Below are 20,939 nucleotides of genomic sequence, written 5' to 3'. Positions count from 1 at the left end.
ATTGGCAAATCTTTACCTATTTTACCTTGAGATAATATGGCTCCGAGCGCCTTGTTGCTCGCGTCCGTGGTTAATAAGAAGGTCTTTGTAAAATCAGGATATTTAAGAACTGGTTCGGAGCATAACGCTGTTTTCAAGGTATCGAATGATTTATGACACTCGTTACTCCATACGAATTTAGTGTCCTTTTTTAAAAGATTAGTTAATGGTTTTGCTATTGCGCTATACGAATTTATGAACTTCCTGTAATAACCGCTTAATCCTAAAAACGACTTTATGTTTTTTACTGTTGTTGGTCCTGGGAATTCTACTACTGCTTTTAATTTACGCTCATCTGGTTTTATCCCGTCTTTTGTAATGACATGACCTAAGTATATACATTCTCTTTTTAAGAAATTACACTTGTCTGGTTGTAATTTCAAATTGTTAGTTTTTAATCGCTCGAAAACGTCTATTAGCTTTTCGTTATGATCATACAAATTTTTCCCGTATACGATTATGTCGACTAAATATACTAAGCATTTAATTCCTATTAAACCTGCTAAAGCTGAATTCATAATTCTTTGGAAGGTCCCGGGACTCGTCTTCATTCCCTGAATCATTCGTTTAAAATGCCAGTGACCTTGGTTAGTCGAAAAGGCTGTTAACTCCCGTGAGCCTTTATCCATATTTACTTGATAAAAGCCTGAAGAAAGGTCAAGACTACTGAATAACTGGTCGTTTCCTAGCTGATCTAGTATTTCTGTAATATTTGGCAAAGGGTGAAATTAATTTATGGTACCCTCATTAAGTGCCCTAAAATCTACCACTGCTCTGAATTTTCGTTTGCCTAAATTATTCATTTTCTTTTGTACTAACAGCAAAGGGAAATTCCAGGGACTCCTAGATTTCTCAATAATTCCATTTTCTTCCATTTCTTTAATTTGCGAGTTTATTTCGTCTTGTTGTGCGTGAGGTAATCTATAAGGTCTACGATATATGGGTGGTTGGTCCTGCTTTAATTTAATAGAGTGTGTACCCGCGGTTGTTAAAGTTAAAATATCCCCTTCCATATGAAATATATCATTGTATCGTTCACATATCTCATAAATAGATTGTTTTTCAGTTTCGTCCATGTGTTCAGTTATTATCATTTGTTTTAGTCTTGCCAAACGTTCGTTGTGATTGTTTTTTATTTCAACTGTATATATTTCGTACTCAGTATCGTAAAGTATTTTGTTTAAATCAGTTTTGGTTAGAGTCTTTATTTCTTCTGATATGTTCATCATGCTAACTATTGCCCTACCGTTGTTAACGATGGATACTGTATTACTACAAAACACGTCCTTTACTAATTGTTGTTTGTGTATTAGAATATTCTTGTTTTCAACTAATGGGTCGGCAATCAAAATTCCTATAATAGTTTCGGTTCGTGGTTTTAATTTGATAGAACTGGTTTCCTCTACGATTTCATTAATCATTGTTGGTGAATGGGAGGTCGTTTGGATAATCAACTTGTTTTTCGCTACATCTACTATTACATTATTAGTTGAGAGAAACTCGTTTCCTAGAATACCGTCTTTGGGAATAGGAAATCGTGTTCCTACTATATGAAATTCTGCACTGATATTTTTTCCGTTTAATTCTATCGGTATTATTAATTTCCCTATGGTTTGAATGAGGTTCTCGTTTATCCCACGTAAATTTATTCTTTGAGTTTCGTCTACTTCTAAATCTTCACGCAAGCAATTTATTTTGAGTATGTTCTACCTGTATCTATCATAAAATGTAATTATTTTGTTTAAGCAGCGGACGAGTTAAATGTTATATGGTTATTTTCTATAGTTGCAACGATGTGGTAGCATCGTGCATTGATTGTTCTGCGATAATCTGTTTTATCGAACGAGTACCGCGCCCTTCGTTCGATATGTTGGCGTTTCCCGAGCTATTGTCGTGTCTACTTTCATCGTTTCGTTTTTTGTAACATGCATTAATATTATGCCCGTTTCGATTGCAATATGTACATGTTGCTACTTGTATATTATAGCTTGTTGGTGGATGTGTAAAATTGTTTCTATTAGATGGACGGTTGTTGCTACTGTTATTTGCATAGTTAGTTCTTGGATTGTTTCTACACTGCTATGCATAATGATTTCCATTACAATTATAGCATTTTATACCTGGCCTGTTAGTATTATTTGGTTGTGGAAAATTATCTGTTCGTTGGTTATTATTTGTTCGCGTAAAATTATTCGGTTTCGTAAAGTTATTTGATCGAAAATGTCCGTTGTTTCTGTTATTGTAATTCGTATTATTCGTTCTCTGATAATTATTACTATTGTTACGTGAAAAACTACTTCTGTTGTTTGAATTTTCATTTCTACGCCTATAATTATCCCTCTCCGTATTATGTCCGACCTTTTCAGCTTTTGATAACTGTTTAGCCATTTCAAGGGTTTTCGGATTACGTGATTTTACTATTGTCCTAATCGGTTCTACTAATCGTTTAATAAAGTTTGCTAGCGTTTGTTCCTTAAGTGTTTCATGTATAATTTTTGCTTCTGTATCTATTTTACCTAGTGTACTGGCGGTACATAGTTGGTAATATAATTTTTCTACTCTATGGCAATAATCATCTACGTCTTCGTTATTGTGCATCCTTATAGAATTTAGTTGTATTTGTAAGGTTTGAAGCCGTAGCGGTGACCTCTAATGCGTCTGTTAAATAACTTTTTATATATGTCCACTTCGACACATTTTTATATTTAATCATTTCTTTACCTGTTAACCTTGTAGTAATATATTTGACTAACGTTGGTACATTTGCCTCCTCTACTAAGCTTACTGCCATGTCGCATGCATTTATAAACTGCTAAATATCGTATATTCCTGTACATAGTGGTATTAATTTAAAAACGTCTTCTAATCTTATAACCACCATTTTCTTTGCGCGCTTTTTAGTTGTATAATCTAATGATTGAAATTATAAACTCTCTGTAACTGTACTACGTGTAGTAGGTTTAAGTGCTGGGCTTGGGTTTCTACTTGGGTTATCTTTTAACTGGGCATCTAACTGGGTTTTCAACTGTGCTGGGCTTCTAATCGGGCTTAATAATTCAATTTGTCTATTCGTTTCGTTTAACTCGTCTTCTACACTAGTGTTATACAATGAATTAGCTACGTTCAAGGGAGATGTACCTTCTTTGTTCATAAATCACTTCACCATTTATTTAATACGTTTCTCATAATAGTAATAATTCAATAATGGCCCTTTAATTCAATAATACTTCAATAATAACTCAATAATACCCTTTAATTCAATAAAACTTCAATAATAACTCGGTAATACCCTTAAATTCAATAAAACTTCATTAATAATTCAATAATACCCTTTGATTCAATAAAACTTCAATAATAATTCAATAATACCCTTTAATTCAATAAAACTTCAATAATAATTCAATAATACCCTTTTAATTCAATAAAACTTCAATTATAATTCAATAATACCCTTTAATTCAATATAATTTTACGTTTTACACCAATATACCTATGCTCGACTACTTAACAATACTTTTGTTTTATTATGTTGCATACGTCTATGTAACAAATTTAAAATAGTTATTCACTCACAATAAAGCGGTGTTCCTTGATGCTGATGAATTTGATGGTGCCGCAACGTGACTTATTTGTTTTGTGTGGGTTCTTCTTCAGAGTTGTCGCCTTGGAAGAGTGATCAATTCCTCCTTGTTGACTGTAGCCTTTGATGGTTGCCTCCTTTGAATGAATATCCTACCAACTGCGCCAATGTTACGTGCTGCCCCTTCAGGGATTCACTATGTAGATGATTTGAAAATAATAGTAGTCAAATTAGATTTATAAATGCAGTATTTTATTATAACAGAATGAAATGTATAATATCGTCGTGGTAATAGTAGTAGTAGTCGTAGTCGTCCTGTATATGGCTAGTGGCGTGAAGTCGCTTCTGCGTTGCTGGTCCAGGTACATCTGTCTTTACTGTGTTCCCAGCCCCCTAGATGTCGGTTCCTTTGATGGATCCTGCGCATGGACAGGGCGTCCTTGAGGTGGATGTAGCTGGTTCAATAAGTTGTTATTCTCGCAACCGTCGCCTCGTAATGATAACTTGTTGTTGGCCGCTCCCCTTGATTAGCTTGCCAAAATAGAATGTGGTTTCTAACTATGAGGTTACGCCTAAGAGACCATAACAACTCAAGGAGAATTGCCTCTGTGAGTAGAATAATACTTATACACTAACACGTGAATTTAGTACGTAAAGCTACTCCTTTACAGTACCGACTACTCCACATTGGTGACTTCGATATTCATACACGCTTTTCGCTTACCCCGTTCTTGCGATCAGTCCGTCGCGAGTGAATCATGCAGGACAGATCCGAAAATGTACAAGGCGGAGGCGGCAGCGGTAACGCGAACACCTCCCCGCCCACCGTTAACACGGCACCGCCTGACGTAGCCACCGTCGCCCGCCTTCCAGCCTTTTGGTGGCACGCGCCCGAGCACTGGTTCACCCATGCAGAAGCAACCTTCGCGTTTCAACGCATTTCAGCAAACAACACACGCGTCAACCACGTGTTGACCGTGCTCGATGAAGAGGGCATTCGCACCGTCGCTGACCTGCTCGGGTCCTCAGCCACGTACGAAGGAATCCGCCGCCGCCTCATCGACGTTTTCGGCGTTCCTCGATCCACGCGTTTCCACGGGATTGTCCTCCCCGGAGGCATCGGCGACCGCTGACCCTCTCAGATGCTCAGTGTAGTAAACCCAAAAGCCATTATATTATATTAAATAAAATAAAATAAGTAAAATAATAAATTATACATAGTATAATTTATGAGTAGAAACGTAGGTATTATACTAATTAGGTATTATACTTAATATAATTCTAAATAACAGGAAACATAGAGCAAAGGTGAAAACAACAAGTTGTTTTACCGAGTCACAAAATAATGCAATTCAACAATATTAGGGAAGTATTAATACCCACAGCTATAATACGATATTAAACAATATCACGTAGAATAAATTATACATCTAGTATAATTTATAATGGGTAATGTAGGTAGTAATATGCAATGTAAAATAGGCCTAAATAACAGGAAGCGTGGATCAGAGGTGAAAACAACAAGTTGTTTTACCTAGTCCCATCATAATGCAATTTGACATTACTAGGGAAGTAATATTAGAATATAGATATCACGCCACCAATACGTCATTGTTAGAACCCGCATAAATACGGGTAGAGCACCTACTATTACTTAGAAGATAGTCAGCCCGTAGGTCTATCAAGCTTACGACAGTGCTTATAGTTATTTTGTAATTCAAACTTGTAATAATAAAGTGTTATGTAATTGTCATATTTAAAAAGTCTAACAAGTGTTATTAATTATTTACCTATCTTTCGCAACCACAACTCAATACGACAACGAACGTGCTACGTCGTTTAAATAATTATTGTATTAGTGTTCAACGTGCACTGAAAAAAAAATGATTAAAATAATTAACAGAAGTGTTCAGTTAGACGAGAAATTGTAGACATAACCAGAATATAGCTAAACAGATCAAACTGTATACTTGGTATAACTATGTAATCTGTGATATATTCAAATGTATTTTTGGTAATCGCACTTTAGTTGCAAGTACAAGTTGTTTTGTAATTGTTACAACTTGAATAGTGCATACTGCAATTAAATACTTTTATCAGAATATTTGGTGTCTCTAACAAATCATACTTGTTTGTATAATTAAATACTCCGTCAAAATTACCAATTGGAAATTGGTAATTATAACCAAAGTATACTATGTGATTACAACAAAGCATATGGCTAAGACAACAAAATATAAAGAGAAAACAACTCTATATTTAGTACGCGTCACTGGTATTTTGGTTTACTTTACGATTATAATAAGTGATGATTACAAAAAGTTCTATAAACATAACAGATATTAGAGACTTCAAATACAATTCAATTTCTTCCATGCATGAGGATTTTTTTGATTTCTTTTTAGCAACTGGTAAACAGAAAAAGTCTTCTGAGGCATAGTCACTTTCACTATTCTCTGAATTATTCGATTCATCCACACTTTCAAATAAAGTCTTGAGCCATGCTTCTGCTGTGAAATAATTACAACCAATACAACCCTCAAGCCAAACAAGTTTAAATCGTGGAATTAAACATGACGCTATAATGAACTCTTTTTTATTCCATACTGAGCTAAATCGTTTTTTTTAATGAATTTTTAATTGTCTTGACAAGTGGGCTACAAAATTGCAAGTTTTTTTGTTCTAAAATAGTCATTTTTTTTTCTAAAGCATAAAGAGTTGGTAGCAAATAACCCATTAACATACCATCTTCTATGACGTCGAAGGTTGGCTGTGGTGTTCTTAGCCGTACTAATTATTTTGATCGTAGGAATACACATAACGCACATGGCAAGCACATTATTTCCTTTGTAGCCATTGAACAAAAAAAAACTGTCAATCCCAGACCATGGCAAACATTCTGATAAAATACATTTTTAAATAAATAAAATATTAGTTATGGTTCAAGAACATTTGTTAATAACCATTGTAATCATAAGATTAGTTGTCAAAATATTAACAAATCTTTTGAGATTTAACAAATGTTTCATAGGTTTGTAGTTTTGTACTTACCATTTTGGTTTGAACTATCCGGTAAAATTCCTTCAGTGGGTGTTGTTGGTGTTGAGTTGGACATATTATTTTCGAACTTCAAACAAATAACTGAAATAACAATAACCAATGTAGAAAAGTGAAAACACTGAAAACTAGAAACACACGGTCAGACACTCAGACGTCAGACAATAATTTTATTAATTTTAATATCGTTTAAAATTTAAATTAAAACGACTCACATCAAGACGATAGTCGACAAAACCACGATGGCACGATTTAACATATATCTTTAATCATGGACAAAACGTATGATTAGGATATCAGATATAATATTATATCATATTTGTACTTTGTTATCATTTAAATTGTTTAACTTCAACCATTATGGCATGATTATCACAATAACATCGTTATCTTATCTAAGATCATGAACATATTATATACACAGCACGGACTAAGATATATCTTAGTCCGTGATACACAGTTATATCTTAGTTCGTGCTAACTGTTAAGACAGACGTCTACTTTATCAGAGTGATTCGCTTATTGTCACCATTTCAATAATAATCCGCTAGGTTCGTATTTCGTTTATTGGTCCATGCCTCCATGGCGCGCGGAACCGGAAACGACCCGGAACACGACACGTAGTCGACTGACGGCATCGCGGCTCAGTTTTGGCGCGGAAACACACTATATGCGCTTCATAAAATATACTGTGGCACTCAACGTGTTAAAAATAAATATATTTATATTTTTTTTTTCATTATTTGAGGAACGGAAATTTTTGTTCAAGTTCCTTCAAAATAGGAACTCGTTCCCGTTCCTCGTTCCTATATTTTAAATGGAACGCGTTCCGAGCTTCGTTCCTATAAAAGGAACGCGTTCCTTCCCAACACTGGTCTTTTATCATAAAAATAAAACATTTTTTCAGATTTTGAAGGACTTTGATGTGGCTTATCCTGGATTTAGTGATCGATTGTATCAAACTTTACCTCTGTGCAAAAATAAAATTTTCAAATTGGCAACAGAGAAAATTAATAAATCCAAGGACCTTTCAACCAATCAACTTTTGAAGGAGTATGTGCAGTTGAGCTCTGAAGGTACATTGTAAAAAACAAATTGTCTTTAATGTTAATCGTTAAAAATCATTTTTGTTTTAATCTGATTTTTGAAAAAATTATAAATGATCAAATTATAGGTAGGTATTCAAAAAAATGGTTTTTATATTTTCTCAGTAGGTAGTTTGTTTAAAAGGTTAAAAATATAATAGTATAAAAAATAGTTAATGTTTCTTGGTTTTTGTTTGACAATTTCTGTTTTAAAATAATAATAATACTTTAAAAAGTAAAATTTAAAGAATCCATAAATGATTAATAGGCATTTTTTTTAAAAAATATTACTTTAAAGTAACTATTAAAACTTGTATTTATTTTTTTTAGATAACGAAGAAATTTCAAATCTTGCTGTGTTACTGTGTCTACCATTTCTGATTGGCATATCCATTTCTAAAGGGAAAAAAGCAAAACTGCAATGGAGACCATCAAAAGTAGAGATGAGGGATGGTTTCATAACACACGTGTTGAATAGTGCCGAAGTAAAAGAAACAATATCAAGAAGAAGAGATAAATTGGTAAGATTAGGCCAAACTTTACAGCCATTTGTATTAATAGTGGGTTCTTCTTTAAAAGAGATTTCTAATTACTTTGTGATAGTTGATAATACATTTTATCGTTTAAGTTCAATACTTTCAGCAGTCGATTGCTGTTTCAAAATTATAATCACACTTAACGCTAAATATCCATCAGAGAGTGAAGCTATTTGGTATTTTATTCAAAAAGGGTTATACAAATTAAATACACCGTTAGATAAAAACTTTACGGCAGTCAATGCTTTTTTATCAGACGTTGAAATAACTATTTAAAACTGTATATTTTTATTTTTTAAATTTAAAGAATTCTCTGCTTCAAATTACATAGTTATTATTTATAATTTTTATATTTAAAGTTTTGTAAAACAATATGTTTACGTGTTTTTTATGTAAAAAAACTTTTATTAATACTAATATACTCTTAAGACATTTTGATTTTCAACATTCTGATCATACATTTGATGTGTATAATTGTGCTGAAGGAGAATGTAGTAGGTCATTTTACTTAAAAAATTCATATACCAAACATTTAATAAGACATTGAAAAGATTTAGTACAGATTTCATTACATTCACAAGTATTACTCAAAGACAATACTCTCTTAAAGTCCACAGCAACTACTAACGCTAATTCTGATTTTTTGCCTCCATCTAACGTGAGTAGTAATAGCAAATTTACCATAGAACCAGTCGAAATGTTGAACATTTCTAGCATGTTTGTATGCAAATCCTATAATGCCCAGAAATGCTGTTCAAATTGTTGTCGATGGTATGGAAACAGTATTTTCAGAAGGTAATGTCAAAAGAATGTTTTGGTTCTTTTTTTAATGTTGTAAAAGATATTGAAAGTCCATTAATCAATTTTAAAACTGAACATAAAAGGTTTTCGTATTTTAATAAGCAAGGTTCTTTTATAGAACCAAAAGAAATGGTTATAGGTCAAAGACTCAATAAAGTTGTTAAAAGTGGTATATCCATTCTAGAACCTTCTACCTGTACACAACAATTTATACCTCTACGAAATGTTCTTAAAAATTTTGTTTCATTACAAAATGTGCTTTCTGAAACATTAGACCATATGAAAACTTTAAAATCAGATAATAAAATTATTCAAAACTTTATTCAAGGCACATATTGGCAAAGTAGAGCTGTTAGTCATGGGGAAAGTGTTGTCTTTCCACTTTTTATTTTTTTTGACGATTTTGAGAGTGGCAATGCCCTTGGCAGTCATTCTGGAATACATAAATTAGGAGGAGTTTACGTTTCAGTACCATGTCTCCCTTCTTATCGTTCTACAGTATTATCTAATATTTTTCTGGCCTTAATTTTTCATTCTTCCGACAGAGTTGAATTTGGAAATAGGATTATTTTTCAGCCACTAATCGATGAATTAAATTTTTTACAAGAAACTGGTATTGAAATAAGTACACCTGATTATGAAGGTAAATTGTATTTTGAGTTGGGCCTTATTTTAGGTGACAACCTAGGACTGCATTCCATCACAGGTTTTACTGAGAGTTTCTCCTCCAACTTTCCCTGTAGAATTTGTACTGTCAGAAAAGAACATATGTGGGTTCAATGCTATGAAGATAAAAGTTTATTGAGACATACTGAGCAGTATTATGCTCAATTATCACATAATGATGTGTCTGCTACTGGTGTAAGAGAAAAGTGTATTTGGTTTTGTGTGAATAATTTTAGTTTATTTGATCAACTAGGAGTAGACGTTATGCACGATATGTTGGAAGGGTGCTCTATATATATTATGAGTTTTATTTTAGAATACTATATTTATCAATTAAAGCTTTTTACGCTACAAGTATTGAATGACAGGCTATTTTGCTTTGACTATGGACCTGAAAACAATAAACCGTGTGCACTTACAGAAGATTATATTAAACAAGGAAATATTAGACAATCTGCTTCCGAAATGTTGACGTTAATTATGTACTTTGGTCTACTAGTTGGTGATTTTGTACCCTCAGAAGAACCAGTTTGGGGTCTATATATTGCTATGCGGAGAGTTATAGATGTTGTTATATTATTATTATGCGTTTTTTAAATGTTTGTCTAAAATAGGATCAGTCAATGATTTAAATCTTAATAAAGATCTAAAATTCCCGTCATTTGTTTCTATACTTTCATCATATATTTTTCCACTGTCATTATTACCTCTTAAAGCAATATTTTGTTTTCCACATAAAATTAAGGTTTCAATTATTGGACGAAGAATAGATCGATTTTCAATGACTTGTTTTTTTCGTGAAATATCTATCTCATTTGCAATATTATTTTTTTTGTTTTCCATTACTTTAATAAATTCTTCAGAGCGAATGATTGAAAGCTTATGATACTCAGAGTTTGAATGACGATTAAAACGTTCAATGGCATCCTTCCATTTTGTAAAAGGTTTTATAATCAAAGCACCTAATTTTTGATGGATCCCTTTACCAACACTGTTATTGGCAAATAGTACACAGCATTTACACAGGGCACCTTGCACTTTTTCGGAGTAAACAAGCCAAGGAAAACGGATTAACCAATCGAATTGAAATTTCAGCCGCCTTTGTTGTTCGATGGGAAATTGGTAATTTTTGGGCGGTGTCCATGGATTTTTTAATAACTCGTATTTTTTTGCATCATTTATATTATTAGAAGCTGATAAAAATAATCCAATATCCAGAGAATAATTTTTCAACGATTCATTGTCTATATTTGTATCAAGTTGGGTCTGCAAAGCGTACATCAACTTCGGTTGCAATATTTTCAATACTACTCGATTCACTTTCAGTTTCTTCATTATTTTTAATTTTTTTTACACCAAAATCGAATAAAGATGGTTGATCACTATTTCTTTTCATTGTAAAAAAATAATAATAAAATATATGATATTTAATAAATTTGGTTAATCAGTTTTCATAAGTTAGAACTCGCAAAAATAACCAAAACATTATCGCACTCGTTACCGTTCTAATACCGAACACAGACTAAAACTAAACGATCGTCATCGTTTAATGATTTTATTATTGTAGTTTAGCAATTCAATAGAAATTTTTGGTTCGATCGAGTAGGTACGGAAATAAGATAAGATAAGATTATCCTAAAAGAGTTTTCTAGGTATATCGCAAATCGCAACTATACTGTTCTGTGTTCGAGCGTAGTTCTCAGTAATCACCTCGATCATTCAACTATAATACTATAATATAGGTATAAACGTGTATTTCATATCCGACTAATAAACAGAGAAAACCAGTCACAAACAGCTAATTATAAAAATATTTTATAATAATAGGAATATAATAAATTTGACTTAATTTTTAAAGAAATTATTTCGGGGGGGTTTGAACCCCAAACCCCCCCCCCTGTATACGTGCCTGCGCTTGCTAACACAACAAATGCAAACAGTCGTCGCTCGCACGCAGCACCTCCCGAGCGGAAGCAACACTCGCGCGGACAGCAACACGCAGCGTCAATACGCGTTCTCGCGTCACGGCTCGTCCCAAAGCACGGATATGTGCTTCTACCATTCTAAAGTTCGGAAAAAAGGCAAAAAACTGTCAGTCACCCTGCAGTTTTGAGGCTGCAGACGACAAACCGCGCAGCTCAGGGTCGCAAGCGGAAAACTAACTGCCGCAGCCAAGGCACCCGCCCTTCGTGCTGTGGTCTCCTCAATGCGGGCCCACATCAACGACCAGCGCTCAGGCAGGTTGTTTCTCGTCGACACCGGTGCCGAGATTTCGGTCATACCTTACGACCACAGCCGCCGACAACAATCCAACATCGCACTCACCGCCGCCAACGGATACAAACATACGGACCGAAAACCCTCGTCCTCGATTTTGGTCTCGCTCGGCCATTCACTTGGACTTTCAAGATGGCCGAAGTCACTAGCGCCATAATCGGAGAAGATTTCCTCCATTACTTCGGTCTCCTCGTCGACATCAGGCGCAATCGCCTGGTCAATCCGATTAACCAGCAATCTACAAAAACTACGCGCACTTCCAACGCGAACGCCCTGTTTCTCGCTGCTGCACGCGCACCTTACTGGGCTGACATACTACAAGACTTCCCGAACGTCACCCGCGAGTCTCCGGTCCCCACGAAATTTCTCGACGACGTGGAACACGTGCTACCGACCACAGGCCCACCGTTATTCGCCCGCCCGCGAAGACTACCGCCAGACAGACTCGCCGCCGCCCACCGCGAGTTTGATCACATGCAAGAGCAGGGCATTTGTCGCCCGTCGTCAAGCTCCTGGGCAAGCTTACTGCTACTGGTATCAAAAAAGGACGGTACATTTCGACCTTGCGGAGATTACCGTCGCCTCAATAACGTCACCACTCCGGATTGCTACCCGCTGCCGTATTTGCAAGACTTCACGGCCAACCTCGCGGGGCGAACCGTTTTCACCAAGCTTGACCTCATCCGCGGTTATCATCAAGTGCCGATCGCGGCAGTTGACATCTACAAAACGGCGGTCACGACACCGTTCGGACTTTTTGAATTTCCTGTAATGTGCTTCGGCCTTCGGAACGCCGCGCGAACGTTTTAACGGCTCGTGAACTCGATCCTCAACGGTCTCGATTTCGTTTTCGCCTATGTCGACGACGTCCTTATCGCCTCAGCAAACAGAACCGAACACATTGACCATGTTCGCGCGGTCCTCGAGCGTTTCGAAAAATACGGCATCGCCATCAACCCGGCCAAGTGCGTTTTTGCAGTACCGTCTCTTATAATCCTGGGGCAGGTCGTCGACGCGCAGGGCTCGCGCCCCAACCCGGAAAATGTCACAACCATTCATCAGTGGCCGAAACCCAAAACCAAAAAAGAACTGCAGCGCTTCCTGGGATCACTCAACTTTTACCACCGTTTCATCCCGAAGGCCGCCGCACTGAAAACCCCGCTGTACGCGCTTTCGGCGCAAGTTAAAAAACGCGACGGCCCCCTTTCCTGGACTGAAACAGCACGCACAGCGTTCCGTTCGTGTCGCGAAGCACTAGCCGACACACTACGATTAGCTCATCCGTCGCCCAACGCACGTCTACGGTTGTGCACCGACGCGTCAAACGTCGCTGTAGGAGCGGCACTGGAACAGGAGCACGCGGGAACGTGGCAACCACTTGGTTTTTTCTCGCGCAAGCTCTCCGCTACACAATCGAAGTACAGCACATACGACCGAGAACTCTTGGCCGCCTACCTCGCTACACAACACTTCATGCACTCCATCGAAGGAAGACACACTACGCTCCGCACCGACCACCGTCCGCTCGTGTTCATGTTCACGCAAAAAACTGAGAAACTGCTCGATCGCCAGGCACGTCACATCTCTTTCCTGTCGCAATTCCTTCACGACGTTGAGCACGTCAGCGGCGAAAGCTACGTGGTCCTGGACGCACTGTCTCGGCTCGAATTGGCGGAGCTACACCAAGGCTTGCCAGACCTCAACCAGTGGGCAACAGATCAGGCGAACGACACAGAGTTACAAAAAATATTATCAGGCAACACACCTACATCACTGGTATTAAACGCACGAACGACTCCAGGCGGCCCCGGGTATTTTGACACGATCAACGACCGGACGAAACTTTTCGTACCAACGATACACAGGCGGAACACGTTTTCCTCTCCCGCTGAGCTGGTTTACGGTACCACGCTCCGTCTTCTAGGAGAGTTGTTCTACGCCGCAGCAACGGAACCATCTTCGCACGACCTGGTTACCGCGCTCCGCAGTTCGATGGCTCAACTTTGGCCGGTGGCGGGAACGAATAACGACCCCACGAGGCGCATCTTCATACCGGCGCAGCTCGACACGGTCAGTCATCCTACGGATCGACGCGCACTGCCCCCCGCTACAGCCGCTCTACGAAGGTCCGTATGCCGTCCTCGAACGTCGGTACAAATTGTTCAAGCTGCAGCTCAACAACAGGACGTCCTGGGTAGCAGTGGACCAGCTTAAACCAGCTTTCATCCTGCGCGACGACCCATTGGCCGACCACTCATATGCCACCCACGTCATCGATCGCCAGCATACGGAGTTTAAAATCCAACAAGTTTGTTTTTCTCCTCCGGGGGTAGTAATGTGGCGGCGCAGCCGTCACATGATTTTTTCCCGGACGACGTCAGCACTGTAAAGCGTTGGTCACCCCCCTCAAAACCAACGGTCGGCCTCGCATGGCGGCTACAGTCAAGCCACCGCACGAACCGATTCTCTTCTCCTGCGACGTCGCTTCAGTGAACACGCTCTCGCGATATACCTCCCTTTTTTTGTGCTAACACACACGTAAAACCTCGTTACCAACGCTACCAACACGCCGTATAACTCCTACGGTACATTGTAATTTCATCGACATTGTTCCGTCTTTTTGCATACACTTACGTAATAAAAACCGAAACCTTACCAACAAACTATCTTGTTCTTTTCTTTTGTTCCATTTGTCACGATTACGTGATCTGTTGGAGGCAGCCGGCACTGAACGTACCGACTACTCCACAATAAGTTATTAGGATATTGGATAAGTGATAAGAATGGTGGATTATTGATGAAAATTAGTGATAAGGATTTTGGATTAATGAAAAGAATTATGGATTTTGATAAGAAAAGTGGATTAGTGATAAGGATATAGGATTAATGATAATAGGCATAGCCCCACTAGAACGATAGTATAAACTTATATCCTAATTCCACCCCAGTACCAATTCCAAATTACGCCACTGGTGTCAGTTCCTTTGATGGATCCTGCGCGTGGACAGGGTGTCCTTGAGGTGGATGTAGCTGGTTCATAAAGTTGTTATTCTCGCAATTTAGTGAAACCGCCGCCTCGTAATGATAATTTGTTGTTGCCCGCTCCACCATTTCATGCTATTATTAGTATTTCTAAACGCTATAAAAATACGCATGGGTGCATCTAGCCTATTGGTTGCAATCTACATCTCCCCAAATCAAAAAAATGGCTGATATCATCAAATTTATTCATAAAGCATTTTTAGTGTATAGCCATGAAGGTGCAGCTCTTTATGGTGTTGACAAAGATACATGTGCAATGGTCATGAGTGGGGATTTCAATGTTAATTTTGCATCTTCTGATTCAGCACCTCTCGTAACTTTATTGCGAGACAAATTCAGTTTGAAATTGAATAATGATCCTACAATATCGACTACCAAATCAGGCACAACAATCGATGCAATTTTTACGCGATATATCGATAATGTTTAGTCGCAAATGTACGTTTCCTATTTTAGTTATCATATGCCAATCATAACTACTATACCGATTGAGCAAAATGATAATCAATCATTAGAATAAAAAAAATATAAAAAATATAATTTACATTGTTTCTTTTCTTTCTTTATTATCCTCATTACCTCATTCTATCCATGCCTTTCTTTCTTTTTCACTCACTCACGTGTACCGTTCAAAAGAAGTTTAACTTCCCGCGCGCATTCTGGTAACACACACACTGGTGTTTTTTTTTATCAATTATTATTAATATAATTTATAATTTTATTAATTTATTCAAAGATTAAGACAATTATCATAAGTCAATAGGTTTTAATAAATGTGAGTGTACGTAATTAATTTGTATTACCTCTATTAACTATGATATTAGAATTTAGAATTGACGTAATATTATTTCGATATTTCACATAATTATATACTTTTATATAGATAATTAGATGAATATATTATATTTATTGTTCTAAAAACTAAAAATAACAATATGAACATTTTTAACAGAATATTACTAAATTAAATTGTGAATCTCGAATATCTTTTAGACCGTATTTCTTCAATATTTAGCCTTGGTATTGGAGCTATGGACTTATGTATTTCAATTTCTCCTGGTATTGTTATGATATTATATTCGTTTGTTTTTTTTTTTTTTTTTTGCCAAATTGAGTAGTTCTTCCATAATTTGTTTTCGCCAATCATTATCAGTACGCTCATATACATTTTTTATTGTGTATTTCCCTAACGGTTTCGAGTATACCATTTTATCACCTACTACTTGTTTATTTGTATTGTAATTATGGTCCATATAGCTATGATGGATCTTATGTACATACCTCTATATTTCAGATGAATTCGTTTTGGCATATATTTTAGCCTTACGTTATGATAAGATTCCAAGCGGCCAGTATGCACAAAATGTTTTGCATGTTGCAAATCTTTTATAAAATCTTTGGCAGTTAAAATTTTTTTTAATGCATAGTATGATTAGTCATCGGATTTTAACCATAATTTTTTATTTGTTTCTTCGTCTGTTAATGAAACATGATCGCATGTTTTTGTTACTCCATTTTCTTCCCATTTTTGTTCATTTTTTCTTATGTGATGTAGTAGAGACGTAAATTTTTCAACTAATAATTGACCGTCACCTTTGCAGTTTTGCGAAGCTCACAAAAGATGATTATTAATACTACTTTTCTATAAATATGCATTTTCATGTTTTTTTTCTAAGGTTTTCATTTTTTTCATCAAACTTTTAGATAGGTGCCACACATCAAATTCATGTTGTATTTCAGGATGTTGTGTTCTAATGTAAAAACGAATTCCTTTATGTCGATCAGTAAGAAACAATTTAATATTAAAATTTTGGTTTTTGGTCAGATCATTAAGTAATAATTCACAACCTTTTCTTTCTAAGTCTCCTTTTACCATACCTTTTTGTACAAGTTTAAAGTTATTACTATTTTTCCGCTACGTAAATCCATTACCGAATAGATGCAATACTTAGCGCAAAAGCCTGGAGAGTCATACTGCCCATCTCCGGCTAACCAAATATCATTTTTTGAATTTTTAATACTGTCAATTGTACTTTTTTTTTGATCTTCCCAAATATTACAAATGACTGGTCCAGTATAACGCTTAATTATTTTATCATATACTGGACGAGATAAAAATTATAGTTTTAATGAATCACAGAAAGCTACCATTTGTGTGTACAGAATTCCGGATAAAGTCAAAGCAGATCCAATCAATATATTTCCTAATGAACGTTTATTACTCTTATTTTGTGAACGCCAAATCACATAATGTTGGACGGATACAACTGTATAATTACATTGACGGCAACGATTAAAGCGGTATAACATGCTGGCTAGTAAGCGACGTCACGGACAGTTACCATCGCTTACTTAGCTATCGGTGGATACTATGTCAGGCGCAGCACAAGGACACAAGCGCTTTGATGTGGGTAGAGCGGACTGGAGTTCTTTCTCCCAGGAACTTGCAAGAAATATCCCGTCAGTCCAGACAGCGGCTGGTCTAAACGAACATGCGGCCACCCAGACGGATGCGATTATCACCGCCGCTAATAAAGCCATTCCGACAGAAACTGGCAGACGTTGGACCATACACAGGCAACCATGGTGGTCGGATAAGCTCGCCTCATTGAGGAAAAGGTTAAATCAGGGCAAAAGACGAGGTTTCATGCTCCTAGACAGGCCGGCATACAACCGCCTGAGGAATGAATACCTCCACGAGATTAGAAGCTCTAAAATGACATCGTGGAAGAAAATGTCTGAAGACATTAATGCTCACACCTGGGGCAAAGCGTTCAGGTACGCCAAAAACGGCTCACACTCGATTAATGTCACCAGCTCCTTGAGTAAAGCGGACGGCACTCTCACTGAGACGATTGATGAGACCATGAGTGTCTTGCTCGACACTTTTGTCCCTGAGGACCCGGACCAAGAAGGGCCTTTGCGACAGGGACCGCTCAAACAACATGTCCCGGTTGAGGAGCAACAAGTTAAAAATGCGTTGTGGTGCATGAAACCAACAAGAGCTCCGGGCCTGGACGGGATAACCGCCGGTATGCTCAGAAAAGCGTGGCCACTTATAAAAGAAACGATGACCCATCTAATGAACAGGTGCTTATACGATGCCACCTTCCCAGATTGCTGGAAGGTGTCCAGACTAGTCATTATTCCAAACCCTGGCAAAAAGGACAAGTCCAGTCCTAAGTCATACAGGCCGATCAGCCTTGTGCCCACTATGAGTAAGGTACTGGAAACGCTCATAATAAGCAAGATCGAGAGTGAGACCTCGCTTAATACAATAGGCAATCAGCACGGATTCGTTGCGGGCCGCTCAACAATCACGGCTATGGACTCTCTATACAACTGGGCAAATGAGTCTCATTGCAGGCACGTGTTTGGAGTCTTTCTGGATATCACCGGGGCGTTTGACAACGTAAAATTGTCCCCGATTCTGGAAAGACTCCATAAATTAGGCGCATCGACCAGGAGCGTCAATATGATTAACAGCTACCTTGCTGACAGACACGCAAAGCTAGAAATGGAGCATATTGTCAAGACAAGAAAGCTGACGAAAGGGTGCCCCCAAGGATCGCAACTGGGACCGACCTTGTGGAAGGTTGCCATGTCCGACATTGGGCCACCACCCGATCAAAGGACTCAGCATGTTATAACGTATGCGGATGATATAGCCATTCTCACTGGCGCCGCTAGACCTCCGACAGCATTTAAGAGGATGACGGAATACCTCGATGACGTGAGAAGTCAAAAGACCTCTACAAGAGGCTCAGAGGCATATCATCTGCAAATTGGGGTATGAGCAGAAGAACTTCCAGGGTTATATACGAGGGCGTCTTCCTGCCCAGAATACCGTATGCGGCGGAAGTCTGGTGGTAAGGCGTCACTTTCGAGAAATGCAAGAAGAAGCTGGGCTCGATGCAACGAGACCCACTAAGAGCGATAACGAGCGCTTACAATACGGCCTCAACTAATTGTCTGACGGCAGTAGCTGGCGAACTGCCGCTAGACCTGAAAATAATCGAGCATGTATTTAAGAGAAGGGCTAAAATCGGGCTCATTACGCATAAGACATTAAAGGACAAACAGAGAGAACTGTTAGATACATGGCAAGGAAGGTACATGTCCGTGGATAAAGGGGAATGGACTAAACGGATGATCCCATCGGTCGTTGAGAGATACCAACTGCCGATGGAGATGGACTACTATACTACGCAAATGCTGACGGGACATGGTGACTTCCGCGGTAAACTTCACAGCTTCAGATTGGTCGACTCACCAACGTGCGAGTGTGCAAGTATTTCAATAAACATTTATAGTTTGAATGACAAAAAAACTATTTTTCCCTTGTACCCACACAGCAATTTGAAAATATTTACATTGTAGACATATGTTTTCCTTGTGTTCAAGAAAATATTTTGTTTAAAAATAAATGTCTTGTTTATTTTGGTTATTTTAAATATTTCTGTGGACCAGCTCGGCAAATAACCTTTTGTAAATACCCCTTTATATATACTGATACGGACGTTGTCACCAATGTTAAATTTAATTTTTCCATTAAGAATCGGACGTTGCTTTAATTTTACCGGAGAAGGCCTGTCTGGGTGTCAGATATTGTTCTGTGTTTTGAATTATTATATTCATTAATCAGAGATTGTAAAATAGAAACCCATTCATGTGTTCCTCGTGCAGTGAACTCCCTATACATTTTTTCTTTAATTGACCTGTTCAGGTCGTTGAACGCCTGAACAGGTCAATTAAAGGCCTTCGTTGTACTATACGCAGTGCCGGATCTAAGACATTTGGCGCCCGGGGCTAATAAAAATGTAGCGCCCTTACATAGTATTAGCTACAGGGGTCAGGGTTTGCGGGTTGTCAACACAATTAAAAAAAATTTTAAACAGGTACAAATCAAAAGTATATTTTTATATAACAAATATTTTTTAATTAAATCGTTGTCTTAACATATATTATAATATTATTGATCGAAGTCAATATTATAGTTAAAAACCATTAAAAAATATAAAAACAAAAACTTAAATAAAAAATCTCTTGATTATTTTAATTAAGTAAAAAAATTATAATCTGAAAATTTAAAAATTAACTTTTCTAGCTTTTTTTGCAGCGAAATCATTAATTATGTCTTCATATTTGATTTGTCTTGCAATTTTATTTTCTATGGATAAAATAGATAAGTTATTAAGTCTTGCTTGCTCCGTAGTAGATCTTAAATATGTTTTTATTAATTTCAATTTGCTAAAGCTTCGTTCACACGAAGCTGAAGTAACTGGCATTGTAAGATATATTTGGTAAGCAACGGATATATTTGGATATGCATCTTGAAGTTTATTTTTATAAATAAAATTCAACATTTCAAAAAATGTTGCTCTTTTTAAATCGTCATCTATGTTGTAAACATGCTCCTTAAAGCTCTCTAGTTCTGAAATGAATTCAATTTTGTTGAGGTCATTTTCATATTTATTGCATAAATCGACTCCCGCTCTTTTCAAGTTTTCCATAGGCCAAGAATAAATTATTATTGGATCTAAAAATGAAAAATCTTGAGCAATATTTTCCATTGATTTAAATCTTTGACGTAGTCCTATTAAGATATTGTCAATAACTTTTTTAATCATTATTAACAAGTTAACTGCCTTGAGTATCATATTTGATACACGACTAACTTGCTAGTTTTGTCTCGTACATTTTAACTACATTTGCCACAACTGCCTTGAGTATCAGATATGCTTCTCACTAATCAGACGAATCTTGGTCTATGGGAATATTTTGGTATAGCCATGTTGGTCACACTATATTTTTTGAAATATATCGATATTTTTCTTCACACGATTGATTAATTGC

At 37.1% G+C, this 20,939-nt stretch overlaps 3 protein-coding genes across 3 annotated transcripts; 2 read left to right on the top strand and 1 right to left on the bottom strand.

Moving 5' to 3' along the window:
• Window positions 1-4,377: 4,377 nt before the first annotated feature.
• LOC132932793 (uncharacterized) lies at window positions 4,378-8,602 on the top strand. The gene is made up of 4 exons (XM_060999155.1): window positions 4,378-4,652; window positions 6,651-6,780; window positions 7,584-7,752; window positions 8,092-8,602. Exons 1-4 carry the CDS (start codon window positions 4,378-4,380, stop codon window positions 8,571-8,573), a joined length of 1,056 nt encoding a protein of 351 aa, XP_060855138.1. The 3' UTR covers window positions 8,574-8,602.
• A 432-nt stretch (window positions 8,603-9,034) lies between these two features.
• LOC132932792 (uncharacterized) lies at window positions 9,035-10,023 on the top strand. Its single transcript, XM_060999154.1, has 3 exons — window positions 9,035-9,092; window positions 9,139-9,959; window positions 10,018-10,023. Exons 1-3 carry the CDS (start codon window positions 9,035-9,037, stop codon window positions 10,021-10,023), a joined length of 885 nt encoding a protein of 294 aa, XP_060855137.1.
• A 10,147-nt stretch (window positions 10,024-20,170) lies between these two features.
• LOC132932790 (uncharacterized) lies at window positions 20,171-20,743 on the bottom strand. Its single transcript, XM_060999153.1, has one exon. The coding sequence runs from the start codon at window positions 20,741-20,743 to the stop codon at window positions 20,171-20,173; it is 573 nt and encodes a 190-aa protein (XP_060855136.1).
• Window positions 20,744-20,939: the final 196 nt, after the last annotated feature.

The sequence above is a fragment of the Metopolophium dirhodum genome, chromosome 1 (assembly GCF_019925205.1).
Source record: "Metopolophium dirhodum isolate CAU chromosome 1, ASM1992520v1, whole genome shotgun sequence".
Classification (NCBI taxonomy): Eukaryota; Metazoa; Arthropoda; class Insecta; order Hemiptera; family Aphididae; genus Metopolophium; species Metopolophium dirhodum.
This window is presented reverse-complemented; position numbering and strand designations above follow the sequence as displayed.